This window comes from Peromyscus eremicus, chromosome 12, assembly GCF_949786415.1.
Source record: "Peromyscus eremicus chromosome 12, PerEre_H2_v1, whole genome shotgun sequence".
NCBI classification, from domain to species: domain Eukaryota; kingdom Metazoa; phylum Chordata; class Mammalia; order Rodentia; family Cricetidae; genus Peromyscus; species Peromyscus eremicus.
Genome location: NC_081428.1, coordinates 55,958,768 through 55,976,156, shown reverse-complemented (window position 1 = coordinate 55,976,156; position 17,389 = coordinate 55,958,768). Strand labels below are relative to the sequence as shown.

Sequence of the window (17,389 nt, the reverse complement as noted above, 5' to 3'; positions counted from 1 at the left end):
AGTTGTTAGTTGGGTGTAGTAGTGCATACCTGTGATGCCAGTACTCAGGAGGCAGAGGCAAGTAAGATCAGAAAGAAGGCTATCTTTGGGTACACAGTGAGTTTGAGGTCAGTCTAGGCTGCATGAGATCCTATGCATATCAACTGGTTATGTCCTGTCTTGTGTGAAGCCTCAGTGACTGGGATTTCCACCTGCTGCTGCAGGTACTAAAACTTAAAGCACTTACTGCTTTTATTGATGATGTAATAATCAAGTAGCTTCTGCACCATGTTAGGAGTGTGCATTAACTGTTTTCAAAGCTGCTTGCCATTCCTACTGGAAACAGGATGCTGAATTTAAACAGATTTTTTTAATCCAAGACTGAAATCTGTACTTTACTGTACACAAAGGAGTGTAATTCCAATACTTTCATATAAGGAACAGTATGTGGCTGTTGAAGGGTGATAGGGCTCTTACTTGGTGAAGTTCAAGTAAAGTGCAGTAGCATGGGGCTTTTAAAGAGAGTGGGTTTGTTACTGTTTGGTGTGTTTGACAGAAGTTCTTAGTATGTAACCCTGGCTAGCCTGGTACTTAACTATGTAACCCAAGTTTGCCTTGGACTTATGACTGTCTGCTGTCTCAATCTCCTGAGTGCTGAGTTTACAAGCTTATACCATCATCCCTGGCTTTAAGGCAGTGTTTAAAACAAGACAAGTAGAAGGAACAAAGTCTGTTTGCTGATGTGAAAAACTTGTCTCTGGGAGGATATACAGACTAATGCCAGGCATCTGTTGGTGACTGGGGACAATACCAAGACTTTGCCACCAACATTGTATTTATCTTTTGTACCTGAGTGCTGTGGCTACTACCTGTTCAAAAATTAAAAGATTAGAGCTGTATCATAATTCTCTCCTAAAATATCTAAATTAGATGGATAAAGCTCATCATACAACATCTTTTTTTGCCTTCCATTAAAATATGTTTGCCTTCTTTTGTTTTCTTATGCCACAGAAAGGATCCCTACCTGAGAAAGACCAGTCATTTTTAAGGACAGGCTGGAGGTAATTAATTCAGAAAGCTGCATACTGCTCAGAAGGGACTACCTCTCTACCTAGGTAGACTCTATTTATTCACCTCCAGGCCCAAACATAAATTCAACTGTCACCATTGTGAACGAACTCTCTTTAAACATTCTTTCTCTAAGCAGGAAAATAGGGTATTTCATTGGACAAAACTAAAAAACAAAGCAGAAAATTAAAGATTACAGTCCCATTAGAAAGAACCAAATTCCTTCTAATCATTATTATATGCACATAAAAGTTTGATGTGTGTGTTTATGTATTTTTCATTTGTTCTGAGAACATATATTTGTCACTTAATTCAGTGTTATAAATAATTTTCTACCCTTTCCCTGGCCACAGTTTCTTTTTCCTCAGGTCTCAGCTTAAATATAAATATCGCTTTGGAATGGTGTAGGGCAGGGATCCTGGGGACTGAACACAGGGCTTCTGCACACCTAGGCAAGAGACCTAGAGCTCCCTCTACACTATAGCCATAGCCTGTTTTACTCATTATTGTGAGACGAGGTCTCACAAAATTGCTCAGGCTGGCATTGAACTCACTCTGAGCCCAGACATGTCTTCTCTACCAGGCTCTAAATACTTCCGTTAAGAGTCTTGTCATGTGTTCTGGTAGCTTAGGTTTTTCCTGTAGCACTCATCATACTTTAGAAGATAATTGTTGAAGTTTAAGTTTATATTTGCATTTCTTGACTGGGTAGCTTCATAGAGCTGTTTTGTCTCGATTGCCTTGGTTCTGGACTAGATATAGATTTTGTAACTTACATCACGGTGGTTAGGAGTTGGGGTTCTGAAATAAGGCAAAATTACTGAGCAATACAAATCCATTTTGGTGCCACTACACTGAAGCAGTCTTTTACTTTATTTTAGTATTTGAAACCGTCTTGCTGTGTAGCCCAGGCTGCCTCAAACTCATGCTCTTCCTGCCTCAGCTCCTCATTGTTAGGAATATGTAGGTGCCATGCTACCAGCTTGCCTTCTTCTACATTTCTATTTTTAAGTTGAGACTGGAGGTGATGGAGTAGCTCCCGAAGCTTACATAACTTCCCCCGGGTTTGACACGTGAGGTCCACTGCTGTGGGGTGTGTATTCAGGTGTGAAGTGGAACCATTTTTTCTGCTATAACTTAAAATATCTCGAGCCTTTCCCACAGTTTGAGGCTTAAGCAGAGGTATGGTATTCATTTAATGCTATTTCACATTTTTAATTGAATGTACTGTGGGCATCTACAGTATGTGTGTGTAAGCATACGTGCCAATGCTGCTATGTATTACAATGACAAGATCTGAGAAATACATTGCAAGTTTTTCTCATTGTGTGAACATTGTATAGTGTATTTACACAAACTTGGATGATGGCTGTCAGTCACCCCACATGACTTCTTGATGTAGTTAAGAGGTGGTGCTGCCTGAGTTGTGCTGTGTACTGTTCTACAGTAGGCTTATAATGAGTGACATTAAGATAATGATAAAGTGTAATATATAATCTAGCTCCAATAGCATTGTTGTATGTAACTACGTGGTACTTGTACACAATTGGAAGTATAGTAGGTATGTTTGAATCAGCATCACCACACACACTAGGAACTGTGACATTCTGACAGCTATGTCATTAGACAAGAGGAGCTTTTAAAGCCCATTTAATCATTTCTTCTTTAGAGATGAGATCTTGCTATGTTGTTCAGACTGACCTCAGTCTCCAGGCCCCAAGCAGTTCTGCCTCTACTTCCCAAGTAGCTGGGATAAAGGCATGTGATATATATATCATACAACTCCCCTTAATTTAATTCAACCACTACAATGTATTCAGTCAACTGAAATGTTTCACTGAGCATTAATTAGTGTAGTATGTAACATAGTACCTATACATTATATATGTTAAGACTGATGTGTAAACTAAGGCATGGATATAAAGGAGAGACTCAAAACGCTATCCTCTCAATGTGTATTGGTGACTGCAGATCATTTTTACTCCTTTTCTGGGTCCCACGACTACTGTTTTGAGCTGGTATATGCCTTTAATTCCAGAAGGGTTATGAGTTTGAGATCAGTCTGGGCTATAAAGTAAGAGGCCCTATCTCTAAAAGAAACAAACAAAAAAAAAAAAACCCAAAAACCCAGAACAGAAGGAGTGATATTTAGAGGTGAATGGGGGTCTGCTGATTTCCCTGCAGCTTATTCCTGATGTCTTTGCTGCATCATTTTAGAAAAACAAAACAAGAAAATACGACATTTAAAGCTTCAACTTTTGACAAAGATGTTTTCTTACTATATGTAGTTAGTTTTAAATATTTGGGATTAAAGAGGCATATTTGAGCAACTGTGATTAAAAAGAATTAAATGTGATAATTCATTGTTTCCATGTGTGCAGAAGTTTAAAAGGAAATTTATGGTACTCTAGATGTGATTATGGAACTTCAGTAGTTTATTAAATACTAATCCAGCAGAAAGTTAAGAAGGAAAGGTTTAAAAGAGAAATATTGAGGCCTTGTTGTCTGGCAGGAAATCAAGAGAGAATAGCCAACACCTCTCCATCTTTTGTTCCTGCTTTTTTATGGCACTGGGGGTTGAACCTAAATCCCCATCTAAGTTAGCCGGTCTGGCCTTGAACTTGTTCTGTAGCTCAGGCAGGTTTTAAACTTGGGACCAGCCGGGCGGTGGTGGCGCACGCCTTTAATCCCAGCACTTGGGAGGCAGAGCCAGGCGGATCTCTGTGAGTTCAAGGCCAGCCTGGGCTACCAAGTGAGTTCCAGGAAAGGCACAAAGCTACACAGAGAAACCCTGTCTCGAAAAACCAAAAAAAAAAAAAAAACAAAACAAAACAAAAAAAAAAAAAAACTTGGGACCATCCTGCCTCAGCCTCCTACATAGCTGGGACTCTAGGCCTTCCCACCAGGCCCAGCACCTTTCCCTCTTGTTTGTACGTAAAATCACTTAGATTGTTGAAACACAGATTCCTCGGTTTGGCATCTTGTTGTGCATTTCTGGACAAGAAAATTGTTAGGTATTGATGCATTCAGTAAGCTTACAGGAGGTCTGCATGAGGGGGATTCAGTAAATGAAGGCAAGAGCAGTGCCTAGAAAAGTCTGAATTTTCAACTTTAGGAAGGTAGGTGTGGATGGGGCAAAGGTTTTGCTTTTCTGAGGCACAGTTTAGTTTTCACTAATTCCAGGCTCTTACTCTGAGGCACACTGCTGTTGAGGAGACAGTGTATAAATGTATAAAATATTTCTTTTGGTGCTTCCACACTTGCAGGCCACTAAGGCAGGTGCGGCATCTATGATTCACTACACGGCTCTGATACTGGCCCGCTTGGTGCTACTTACTCTGTGTGGATGGGTGCTTTGCTGGACCCTGGTTAATCTCTTCCGAAGCCATTCAGTCCTCAATCTCCTCTTCCTTGGCTATCCGTGAGTATTTCAGTTTTACATTTTATTAGCAGATCTTTAGACGTTATTTGAGTTATGCAAGTGATATAATGGAGAGGAAAATGAGATTCTTCATACCTAAAGTAGGAGTTTAGAAAATTGGAAAGCCAGTAGATATGCTCACTATACAATTTGTTTTCTAAACTAGTGTAGTTAGGGAAGCAAGTATAAGCCAAGAGCATTCTGGGGAAACCAAGATACGTGTCTATCCTCCCAGTGGAGAATATTTCAGTTAGTGCTGATCGCCTAGTAAAGGTCTCTAGTTTAAGAGGAATACGATCATCAAGATGGCTAGCAGACTTCTTAATTTAAGTTTATAGAGAAGCTTACTGCAAAGCATGGTAGCTCATGGCTTTAATCTCAGTACTTGGAAGACAAAGGCTGGTGAATCTCTGAGTTCAAGACCAGCTAGGGCTACATGATGAGACATTGCTTTACTCCCTCCCCCCAATCTTATTTATTCTCCACATCCCACACAATAGTAATTAACATATAATTTAAACAAATCTTAGGTTTAAATATACTTACCTTTTTTAGTTTTGAAATTTGTATAATCTACCTTTTATATAAGCATCAATTAAAAAGATATGAGAAACTTAAAATACTGAGTATGGGAACAACCACATCTTTTCCATTTATTTGGAATTTTTTTTTAAAACCCACCTTCACTTCTTCCCTTCAGTTTTCAGTGGATTCTTAGTAAACTAGTCCAAGTCTGACAGCTGTGGCTCTTAACCATGTCTTGAATCTGGCTGTTCCCAGAAGCACTGGAAAGGTGGAGGCAGGAGGATCAGTTCAGGGTCATCCTGGCTACATAGTTTGAGACCAGAATTTGAAGTGTATAATTGTGTTGTTGCTCCCTTCTTTAAAATCCTTCCTTGAGGGGCTAGAGAGATGGCTCAGTGATTAAGAACGCTGGCTACTCTTCCAGAGGACCCTGTTTCAGTTTCCAGAACCTACTGGTGGTTCATAACCATCTATAGGCAATCTGACACCCTTTGCTGACTCCAAGGTACCAGATACTCAGGTGGTTCACATACATGCATGCGGGCAAATACACATACACCCTTAAAAATGTTTTAATTAATCCTTTAATTTACAGAGGCCTCTCTGGTCCGATGTTCTCCTCTGCTTCCTCTCATCTTACCCTAAATCATAGGACTTCAGCACATGCTCTATATTTATTGCATGTATGTGGAAGTTAGCTGGGAATCGGGGCTCTCCTGATCTATCTGCCTGGGTTCATCCACAAACTTAGGATTAACTGACCACCAGAATGCTAACCTCTGTTCCCTGTGTCTCATTCTTTAACAGGCTAGCCTGGGCATGAGTACATGAGTTTGGCAGCGTATCAAGAGAAAGAGTCTGTGTACAGCTCATTTCAGCTTTCTGATTGTACTGTGTTGGCTGACGTCATAATTGGCCCAATGTTGTGAGCTTAGCATGTGATAGGGGTTGATCACCTTACCTACCGATGAAGCCGTACAGTCACATGGGAAGTGTAGTATTCAAGGATGGCTGGAGAATTGGGGTACCCATCACACTCAGTTATACACTTAGCCTCTTAACTATCACTTCTAGATGTTCAGCTTGCATTTCAACAATTTTTTTTTGGTTTAGTTTTTGTGACAGGGTTTCTTTGTATAGCTCTGACTGTCCTGGAACTCACTCTGTAGCCCAGGCAGGCCTCAAACTCAGTGATCCTCCTGCCTCTGCCTCCCAAGTACTAGGATTAAAGGTGTGCGCCATCACTGCCTGGTGTGTTTCAGCAATACTGAATTTAATGAAACTTGTAGTATCATAGTTTTGTATACAGAGATTTTGTTTTGTTTTGTTTTGGTTTTTTGTTTTTTTCCAGTCAGGGTTTCTCTGTGTAGCTTTGGTGCCTGTCCTGGATCTTGTTCTGTAGACCAGTATGGCCTCGAACTCAGAGATCCACCTGGCTCTGCCTCCCTAGTGCTGTGGTTAAAGGCATGAGCCGCCGCCCAGCTGAGATTTTAATTAGTTTTTGTTTGAGACAGAGTCTTACTGTGTGGCCTGGAATGTGCTGCGTAGCCGAGGTTGGCCTCAGACTTTTGGCAGTATACCTGTTTACTGGTCCCAAGTGCATAAGTGATTTTCTCCTTGATACTTGTGCCTCTTGACCCCGTCCCATCCCACCCTCTCAAGGGCATGTTCACAGTGGACCCTGGAGCTACCACAGACCACTCTCAATTAGTCAATAGCTTGTCCTTTTTCCCTCCATAGAAAATTATGAACAAGTATCATTTGTTAGTTTTGTTATTAAAATGAAATAAATGACATACTTTTCTACTGATGTTTTTTTTTATATCTGAATTGATGTCAGTGAAATGACCATTTTATTTACAATATCTATTCATATTATGGCAGTTCCCTAATGAAGACTTGGGGTTATTTAAAATCCTTAAGGACTCAATAGTTGAGTAAATCTAAGTTATTCACATAGATGATTGGGAGGTGTACACAGCCTACGGTAGATTTGTGCTTAGCATGTGCATTAAACATTAAACATAAAGCATTAGCATTAAACCCTGAGTTTTATCCCTAGGATCGAAAGAGAAGTTATCAAAATTCTTAAAAAATTCAATTCTTTAACCAAGTATTGTGTGTAGAAATTTACTCTACTTGTAACTTTTTGGTTAATTTATCAAATATTTTCTGAGAGACTTCCATTTCATCAACTATTTTAGGCACCAAGAATAAATACATCAGTGAATTAATCAGACCTAAATTGCTTTGTAGAGTTTAAATTGGTAGTGAGGGAAAGTAATCCAAGAAAGTAATACCATCCCCAAATAATAAATCTATTAAATACACAAGGAGCAGTAAAGTCTATGGAGAAAATAACAAGGAAATGAGTCAGGCAGTTGTATGGAATAATTGAGTATCATGGGACTCTACTTGGTTTTGTTATGGACTGTTCCTGCCCCGATAAGGTACTTGACAGTCCAGTTCCTTTACCTGTATGACTGTGTACACAGCCCTCTCTGAATAATGCATCTAGCAACCTTGACCCCCACTTGCAATCAGCTTTATATCCATCTCTCTCTGAGCAGTGTGTCGAATAGGTTTCTTCTCCCCTAACAACTACCAGATTTAGACAGTTTCTTTTCAAATATATTCCCAACAAAGAATGCAAAAACTGTTTCAGGCCTGAACTGGTTTGGGGTGGATGATCAGTAAGTCAAACTGTCCTGAAGTGAATTTGAGAGGGAAAATCTTCTCTTTGCCATATTATGCAAATGCATAATTTAGAGTACATAATTAAAGTCAGATGTATTATGGGAAGGGACATGCACAGTAGCAAAATGATTATATGATCCTAATCTATCAATCGAAAGAGAAAACCATCCTCATTACAGTCCTGAGTAACTAATGTTATCCTCCTGAACCCCAGAAAAGAAGTCCCGAACAGTAATCTGAGCCTTGGGTATCTGTGTGAGCCTTTATTTCAGTTCTTTGAATAAGAGTCCAGGAACCTGGCAACACACAGCTCAGACCCCGACCCCTGGTAGTGACTGTGTAGAAAATTTGCATTCTGAAAAACTGTGCACTCAATAAAAATGATTGTTTCTAGGCGTTTGTATGTTGTCATTGGGCCTTTTATGTACTATCCTATTCTGCAGTGCATACACATGCTTTTGTAAAAAAACAAAACCTCAGACCCCTCGAGGTTACATTCTCTCAGGTAGTAGAGCACAGTTACATGATGTGTGAGAGCCGTCTCATTTTCATGTTCACTTTGTGTTACAGGTTTGGTGTTTATGTTCCTCTCTGCTGTTTCCACCAAGATAGTAGAGCCCATCTTCTTCTCACAGACTATGTGGTTCAGCACCAGGCAGTAGAGGAAGGTGCTTCGAATGTGGGCAGTTTGGCCAAATCCAAAGATTTCCTCTCCTTACTGCTGGAGTCTCTAAAAGAACAGTTTAATAATACCACGCCCATCCCCACCCACAGCTGCCCCCTCTCTCCCGATCTCATTCGCAATGAGGTAGAATGTTTGAAAGCAGATTTCAACCACAGAATCAAGGAAGTTCTCTTCAACTCCCTCTTCAGTGCCTACTACGTTGCATTTCTCCCGCTGTGTTTTGTGAAGGTAAGCAGGTGTCCTGCTCTCTGTACTCCCTGGATTTGTGTGTCAAATACATAAACTGGGTATTTCTTGTTTAATTCCCCTTTTCTCTGTCTCCCCTTTGGCAGCCTGGATGGTGGAGTTCGGCTGCATCTGGAGTGCACTAATACCGCTCCTGGTTGGCGGATAGGTATTTTCATATATGTGATGCACCCCGTGGTAGCTCCCCCTTTCTTTCTTCCTTCCTTCCCTCTCCCCCCTTTTTTTAAAAATTACGTTTTTTTAAGTTTTTGGGAAAAATAAAGATTGAACTTACAATAGATTCATTACATAACAGCTTAAGAGAACCAAGATTTCAATGAAATTTAGCCTGCTCTGGTTGATATTAACAGGGTCATCTTGAATGTAACCTAACCTCTATCTAAACTCAATTTATTTCAGTAGAAAAGATAAATGGTCTGGATATGACATGGGGCCAAAAGCTTTGGGGAAGTTCTAGTGTCTTCCTCTCGCCTATTCAGAAGCACGTCTGCAGCTGGACTGGCCCTTCAGAAGCACTCAGTTCTTCCAGAAGGAAACACATAGAACATAATTACTCTCCCTCCCAGCCCTAACTCGCACAGCCAGAAAGTCAGGTTGATTTTGGAGGACCTTGCTCCCGAAGTTTCTGCACGGACAGCAGGACAACCAGTGCATGTTGACTCAGAGTGGCATTTGTCTGCAGGGCCTATGTCCACACACACCCTTCCCTGCCTCCGTTCCCTGCCAGCGCATGGATCGTTTCTCTTGTGATCTCTTCCAGAGTACCCAGTATTACGACATGCGCTGGTCATGTGAGCACCTCATTATGGTGTGGATCAATGCTTTTGTCATGCTCACCACACAGCTGCTGCCATCCAAGTACTGTGATTTGCTACATAAATCAGCTGCTCACCTGGGCAAGTGGCAGAAGTTGGAACATGGGTTCTACAGCAATGCTCCACAGCACATGTGAGTAGGTTAGAGGGTAACCGTGTAACATGTCTCTTCATGATACTGGTCATGATTATATGCTCTGTGTGTCATTCTCGTTCTCGGCTTTAAACGTTTGGTTTTTATTTACGTGTATGCTTGTCATCATACTAAAAAGAATACAGGGCATTAACTCATTTCCACCACCATCACCAACTCCTTCTCAGATGGGTCCACAGTTCAGCTGCCCAGGCACTCTAGAGTGCATTATACTCTGGATTTTTCTCGCAAGCTTTATCCCTTGCCCTAATCCAGATATATTCGGGGATCTGTGTGTGTGTACATATATAGTCATGTGTACATATAATGTATTTTAAACTACTTGTAAGACTTAAGGTTTGTCTTCTCATCCTCACTGCCACAGCCGTGTAGCTAGAATTTGCTGCTTTTGTATTTTCTAATAAGTCCAGATCTGGACTAATAATTTTCCTTGCCTGTAATTCTGCCTTTTTCTTCCTAATCCTTTACCGTGTTGTTTCCTTGCTTCTCCTGTACATAAATGAAAACTGTCCCTGGCTCTGATTGTGTACCTTTATCAGTTATTTCTTTGCATGGTTCAAAATGCCTAACCCTCACTGCTTTCATTCTGTCAGTTCTGAGCCCACTGTCATACCTGTCTCTCAGGCCTGGGCCATCTTCAGATATGGACCTCTTCACCTTCCCCCTTCTATAATTTAAATATTTCACAAATTTCATCTACCAGTTTCCCCTCATTAAATGGGACAGATTGAGGTAACCTTCCCTTCCCCTCTGCCCCTCAGAGTTCTCCCTTCAATTATCTGCCTTGATGTCTGATACAGATTAGCACAGGCCTTCAAGCCCAGGAACTGAAAGAGATTGGGCCAGGCTGCAAAGAAACCTGAATGTGGGCAAAGGACAGATTTCAATAACAGTTGAAAGTACAATCCACAGTCCTAGTACTGTACATCTTCAGGCTACTGGTGGCACGTGGCCATGAGGTGTATCATCACCTTAATGCTGGTAAGTGTGAGCAAGGCCGGTGGAACGTGTTCTGAACTGGGAAAGCTTCAGGGTGTTAGAGTAATTTTTATTGTTAACATATCTAAACTGCTGTCCCAGTTCTTATCCTAGGAGACTAACCTTTCCAAAATCAGGAAGTGATGAATTAACTTAGATTTAAGTGAAAAGAATAAGTTTAATTTGAAGATTTCCACCCTTCTGCAACTCCATTACATTGATGCTGGAAAGAAAGAAGCTTTTCTTCCCTAATTTCTTTTCCTTAGAGAAACCTCTGTAGAAATGAACCAAGCAAGCGGTAAAGAGGGAATCTGTGTGTTAGTACTTGTGTGTGTGTTCTGCTGTCTAGCTTCTCACGGCTGTGGGATAAGCAAACCCCCCTGTGGAGAGCTGTGGTGACGCAGCAACGGCTCAGGCTCCTAGTAGGCGGTGCTGTTAATTTCCCTTTTGCTTTTGTTGTCCTCGGTGGCGTTCACTTCCTGTTTGTGTCCTCTTACTGCTCTCTTGGGGTCCAGATGACACTTCGCCTCTTATACTTGGTTTCTGGCCTGCTTGTTCTCCCACACCTCCAAGTCCTTCAACACCGAGTTAACTGTATCACTTGGTAGTTTCTGTCTACTGTGTAACAATGAAGTTATCACAACAGATCCTTTCTAACTCCTAAGAGCTTGGCTATGGAATTACTGTATGTATGTTCAGAATTCTGGCAGATGAAGCCTTGAATGCTTAATCTGATCTTCCATAGGAATTTAGCTGGCCTTTCAAAACACTGTCTTCCTAGTCTCAGTATTCTAACAGTGCATTTCTTTCTCCCATAGTTGGTCAGAAAACACAATATGGCCCCAAGGGGTGTTGGTGCGGCACAGCAGATGTTTATATAGAGCCATGGGACCTTACAACGTGGCAGTGCCTTCAGATGTATCCCATGCCCGCTTTTATGCAAGTACCACTTACTTACTTTTCAAGCATAAACTTAAAAGTGTTAGGAGGCCCTCTGTGTAAGCACCCAGCACGGTATGTAATGCACTATAAGAAGTTAATACATGCTGATTATTGCTATTACTGGGACACTGGCCCTTGATCTTGAGAAATGTCTTTGGAAAGGCAGCTTGAAGTCCACATACCATTGCTCAAAACAAGTAGACAGGTGATTTCCTTTTTCACCTGACAATTTAATTTGATAATAGTTTGGTTTAGGGGTGTCCTTCAGATACGTTGTTTCTGAGCCTGGCATGGTGGCATATTACTGTAATCCAACACTTGGGAGGTAGAGGCAGAAGGGTTAAGAGCTCAGGTCAGACTTGCCTATATTGACCCTGTCCCAAAACAAACAAACAAACAAACTAGATCTGTGCATTAACTCTAAAGCACTATTTAATACAGTAACAATGGGATGTTTTTTGAAGTGTTTACCTTGAGTTTGAAAGAAATAAAGTTAAAATTTAAAAGAGGAAAAAGCAGTAGGCACATATTAAATTCAGCTCCTGTCCCATTTGAACTTATGCCTTGAGTTGTGTTCTAATTGAACTGTTTTCTAGCTGTTTTGGCTCTAGGAGTCAGAAGTCTCTGACTTCTAAAGAAAGGGCAGCTACTGACCAGTGTGGGCAGGGAAAGGTATATACAGAGGTGTGCAGTACGTTGCCTTTCCATTCTGTAATAAAATGGAGGGTATATTATTTAAAGGTATTTTCTCTTTCTCCCTCCCAATTCCTTATGAGAGTACATGGACTTTCTGGTTACAGAAGCCTTTGACCTCTGGGAACCAACATCAGGGCAAGATGCCTGGAAATACAAGTGGAAGGGAAGAGCATGGGGAGAATGAAAGGGCCTTGAAAAGGAGACAGTAGCTTTTCCTCTGTTCATGGGAATGAATTGCTGGTTTTGCACTACCAAATAGGTCAATCACTACTTCTCAAAAGTGATCCTAGGGCTACCTATATGTCATTATCTGTCCTATTCGTAACAGTGATGAGGCCCCTTTTCTAGACTTCTGAATCAGAATCCCTGGAGGAGCCCAGGAATTTAGAACATTTTTGTACTTGAAGTGATAATACAGATTGAAGTGTGAGAGCATTCAGATTCATTTAAACCTGCCTGTTTGCCTGGAAGGCAACTCACATCAGTAATCCTAGCCTTTGGGAAAGTAGTGGCAGGAGGATCAAGAGTTTCACAGCCAGCTTTTGGCTACAGAGTAAAAAACCCAATAAATCAAACTTATTAAACAAAACTTGTCCATTAACAGTAGCTTTACTCTATGACTTGAGGAGTTTCTAGGTTACTAGTACAGTTAACTACACTTTGCCATAGAATCTGAAATGACTTTTCTTAATCTTTCTAGAACAGTAATTCTGAGCCAGTTTCATACATGGTGTTGCTGAATATCTTAATGAAATTCAAGTTACAGATTTTCTTCCCCCTGAAGACTGCCCTGAGAAGCTAAGTGTCCTTGAGAGCAGCCAAGGCTGTTTAGCTTCATTCCCACATTTAAGCCCCAGAGACAGAAATTCCATCCAAATGAGTTGTTTTTAGATGACATAGCAGTATAGACCATATCTGTCTTCATCTGAATGTAGGACTGATTGTATGGTTACATGTTGAGTTGCAATCTGTATCTCTCTATCCAGAGTACCCTTTTATTAATAAGCTAGGATTTAGTCCCTTAGAGTGAAAAATTTAATGAGGGAAAATAAGAAGCCTCACTTTTAGTCTGGCTCCAATGCTTGCACATTTTCCGTTTTTCCTGTTTGCATGCCGTTTGTACCTGATTTTTCAGTATCAGGGGAAGGAAAATGTGCTCATCAGAAGTATATGGGGTAGAGGATTCAGTCAGGAAGCAGAGTTGGCAAGTGGTGGAAGGGAAAATGACGACGCTGTTGGAGCCTGGTGAGGCGGCACAGGCCTGTAGTCCACACTGGAGGCCAAGGGAGGAGGATCGCCAGTGTCAGCCAGCTTGGGATACATAGTAGGCCCCTTTGCAAAACAAACTTACAGAAGCTGCTGTACTGATAGTTCAACTTGTAATACTTTTCGCTTCCCCCAGACTTGGCTAATACTGGTATTTATGTCTTACATTAGGTCCTAAGCTAAGAAAGATTAACAATACATTTTGAATAGTTATGTTATGACTACATTGCAGCTTTAATTTTTGGGTCTGTGTTCCAAAGCCTAAAATATTTCCATGTGGTTCTTTTACTAATCTAGTCTTAGATAAATATACTTTGGAATGTCTTAGATAAAATAACGTTTATGATACCATGTTAGAAAAGTCATATTGGGTATAATCATTTTTTGCATTTTAGAGGCTTTGCAATAAAATTTATTTCATTGTTCATGAATAAAAAGGAGAAAGATAGTTTGACACTGAATATGCAGATCTACTTGGTATTGCCGGGTATGTGAACTTAAAACTATGTAATGGGTTTAGGAAAGTGAATTCAGTAATTTTACTTTCCCCACGATATAACATTTTGTTTTGTAATTTTCTTACAGTTCCTGTTTCATCGCCCATTAAGGCTGTTGAACCTGCTTATCCTCATTGAGGGCAGTGTTGTCTTCTACCAGCTCTATTCCTTGCTGCGGTCGGAGAAGTGGAACCACACACTGTCCATGGCGCTCATCCTTTTCTGCAACTACTATGTTTTATTTAAGCTCCTCCGGGACAGAATAGTCTTAGGCAGGGCGTACTCCTACCCCCTCAACAGTTACGAACTCAAGGCAAATTAAGCTGCCTCTCAACACGAGGGAGAACTCAGATAAAAATATTTTCATACGATCTATTTTTTTCTTGCGATTTTTATAAATATTTAAGATATTTTATATTTTGTATACTATTATGTTTTGAAAGTTGGGAAGGGCAAGGGATATTAAATGTATCCATAAACAAGGTGATGTTATCTTTCATGTGGTAGTATATTTGAATATTATACATGAGAGGTCGCCCCTTCAGTAAAAGATTGACTTGTTTGTCTGACTCTGGAGTCACATTCACTTAGGAACATGTCTTGCATATTGACACAGTGTCTTTGGTGTCTTTTTTTGTTCTCTTTAGTTCCTCCCCTGGCCATATTACTGCTGTAGAAAACAGAGATGGATGAGTTACCTGCCAGCACCAATGCCCTTTGATTGAATTTAGCGTGCTAATAGTGCTGGGGTAACTATAGCAGAGTGGGTTCAGATCTCGGGTCGAGTGCTCTTTGTTGCCTACTAGGAGGAGAAGGATCTAAACTGGTGTCTTTGCTGATCTGTTCTTGTGAGACTTTCAGTTAATCTCACCTGGTGTTCTGGGAGCTGCTGTCACTTGGCCTGTTCTTTCATAACTTTTGCTTCCAAAGATTTTCCTTTTCCTCTTAGTTATATGTAATAGTGCTTTTCATAGACAGGAAGTGTGTAGTGCGCCCACATTCATGAAGGAGAAGATGTGTAGCTGAATCCAAGGGAGAGGATAAGAATAAATGGAGTATAAATGCCATGCCGGTCTCTAGAGTGTGGGGAGATCAAAAACACTCAACTAATTGGGAGAATGGGCAAGCCCTCAGCAAGACAACCTTAGGTGCAATCTGGCTACTACGTCTTTACAGTAGCATTGTGTTTGGAGTTATGAGGGGAGGAGAAGGACGAGAAGTTGCTGCTTTGTCCTCAGAGTCTGACCTATATCCAAACTTTGTGCTTTAAATTTCATACTCAAAGGCTGGAGATCCAGCTTGGTGTTAATGTGCTTGTTTTACATGCATGAGGCTTGAGTTTGTTCTCCAGCCCTCAAAAGTAAGTAAATCAGTTTCATACTTCAGAACCTTCAGAACCTTCATATTTGTGAGCATTAACCTTTTAGGTCACCACTGCCCATGTTCTTGGGAGTTGATGTACTTACAGCTTCTTGTTTTAGACCAAAAATAGACCATCCTACTTTCTGGGCTTTGGATGATACAAATGTATGAAGCTTATGAAGCCAAAAGAGTAATCTTATAGTTCCAAAGCTTAACTCTCCAAACAATTCTTTTTTTTTTTTTTTTTTTTTTTTTTTTTGTTTTGTTTTTTTTTTCGAGACAGGGTTTCTCTGTGTAGACAATTCTTGAGAAGAGTTCTCAGAAGGTTTTTAGCAAAGGAAGCACAGTCTAGGAATAGGTATGTGCATAGCTGCCCACCTTCATGTTGCAGCTAACCATGTCTTTCTTAGTTTGATGTGGATACTGCTCCTAAAATTTGAATATTTGACAACCAGTCTTTACTGTTCAACAAATGTATGTTGTCCACCAGGTGCTGTGTAGGCATTGGGGCTTAACAGTAAGACATCCTGAAGAGATGTGGTGAGCCATTCCATCAGCAAGGTTGTACATGTTCTGGTAGTAGTGAGTGCAATAGAGAGAAAAGTCAGGACAAGGAAACAGGTCGAGGAAGTGGCACCCATGAAAGGCATCCTTTAAAGAATAAAATAGGACTTTAATTTAGAAAGCCATAAGAATGACTGAAATGGCTCACCACCACCGTTAGAGGTATCTTTGAGGAGTACTTTGGTTGTCTTTTTCTTTCCTTTTAGAAAAGGTCTTGCTTTCAAAGCCCTCCTGTGTTAGTCTGTGGAATGATAGATTCCAGGAGTGTATCACCATGGCTAGCTGAGGAGACAGTTGTCTGTCTGTCCGTCCATCTATCCATCCATCCATCCAGCCATCTACCCATCCACCTATATTTTTTGAGACAGGTTTCTCTGTGTAGCCCTGACTATCTTGGAACTCGCTCTGTAGCCCAGGCTGGCCTCAGACTCAGAGATCCATTTGCTTCTGCCTCCCGAGTGCTGGGACTAAAGGCATGCGCTGCTATGCCTGGCCAAGATGATTTTACTTTTTAAAGGTAGAATCTTGTGAAGTAGTTCAGGCTGGTCTTGAGCTTATGGTACTCTTGCCTTAGCTTCCTTCCACAGTAGTGGTATCCATTACTATATTCAGTTTAGGAAATGATTTTTAAAAAGTTTTTTTATAATTCTTTATTTTATTTTTATGTGCTGTGGTGTTTTGCTTGCATGTATGTCTGTGAGGGTGTCAGATCTTGGAGTTACACACAGTTGTGAGTTCCCATGTGAATGCTGGCAATTGAACTAGGGTCCTCTGGAAGAGCAACCAGCGCTTTTAATTGCTGAGCCATCTCTTTAGTCCCTAAAAAGAATTTTTAAAAATCAATTTTAATTCTGTGTCTGTGTGCATGAATGCAGGTGCTTGTGGAGGCCAGAGGCATTTGATCTGCTGGAGGTGGAGTTACATGCCGATTGTTGTGAGCTGTCTGATATGGGTGCTTGGAACTGAACTCAGGTCCTCTGGAAGAGCAATAAGTTCTCTTAATTGCTGAGCTATCTCTCTAGATCTTTAAAACTATTTTGTGATCCGGGCTGTGATAGCACACGCCTTTAATCCCAGCACTTGGGAGGCAGAGGCAAGTGGATCTCTGTGAGTTCCAGGGCAGCCTGAGCTACAAGTTGAGTTCCAGGACAGCCAGGGCTGTTATGCAGAGAGACCCCCATCTCAGGAAAAAACAAAATTTTGTGTATGTGTGTGTACAAGTGAATGTGTCTTTGCAAGGTAGAGAACAACTTTTGGGAGTTCTCTCCTAACTTAAGATGGATTTGTGGATTGCAATCAGGTGTCAAGCTTGTATGGCAAGTGCTTTCACCCATGGAACCATCTTGCAGCCCTAGGAAAGGGTTTTTCAGCAAAGGTCAGACACAGCAAGAGAAAGCCGTATGTACTTTAGCCACAGTGAAGGTAACCGCTGGCAGTCTGCCAGAGTTGGATGTCTCTATCCTCTATGTGGGACCAGGGATTGAACTCAGGTTG

At 40.9% G+C, this 17,389-nt stretch overlaps 1 protein-coding gene across 1 annotated transcript in view; it reads left to right on the top strand.

Moving 5' to 3' along the window:
* The window catches only part of Tmem39a (transmembrane protein 39A), a 28,685-nt gene extending 14,147 nt beyond the window's left edge, over positions 1–14,538 (top strand). Inside the window, exons 5-9 of the mRNA XM_059277143.1 lie at positions 4,314–4,468; positions 8,261–8,603; positions 9,382–9,569; positions 11,387–11,507; positions 14,058–14,538. Coding sequence (XP_059133126.1) covers positions 4,314–4,468; positions 8,261–8,603; positions 9,382–9,569; positions 11,387–11,507; positions 14,058–14,291 — 1,041 coding nt within the window. The 3' untranslated portion in view covers positions 14,292–14,538. The remainder of the gene's footprint in view (positions 1–4,313; positions 4,469–8,260; positions 8,604–9,381; positions 9,570–11,386; positions 11,508–14,057) is intronic.
* Positions 14,539–17,389: the final 2,851 nt, after the last annotated feature.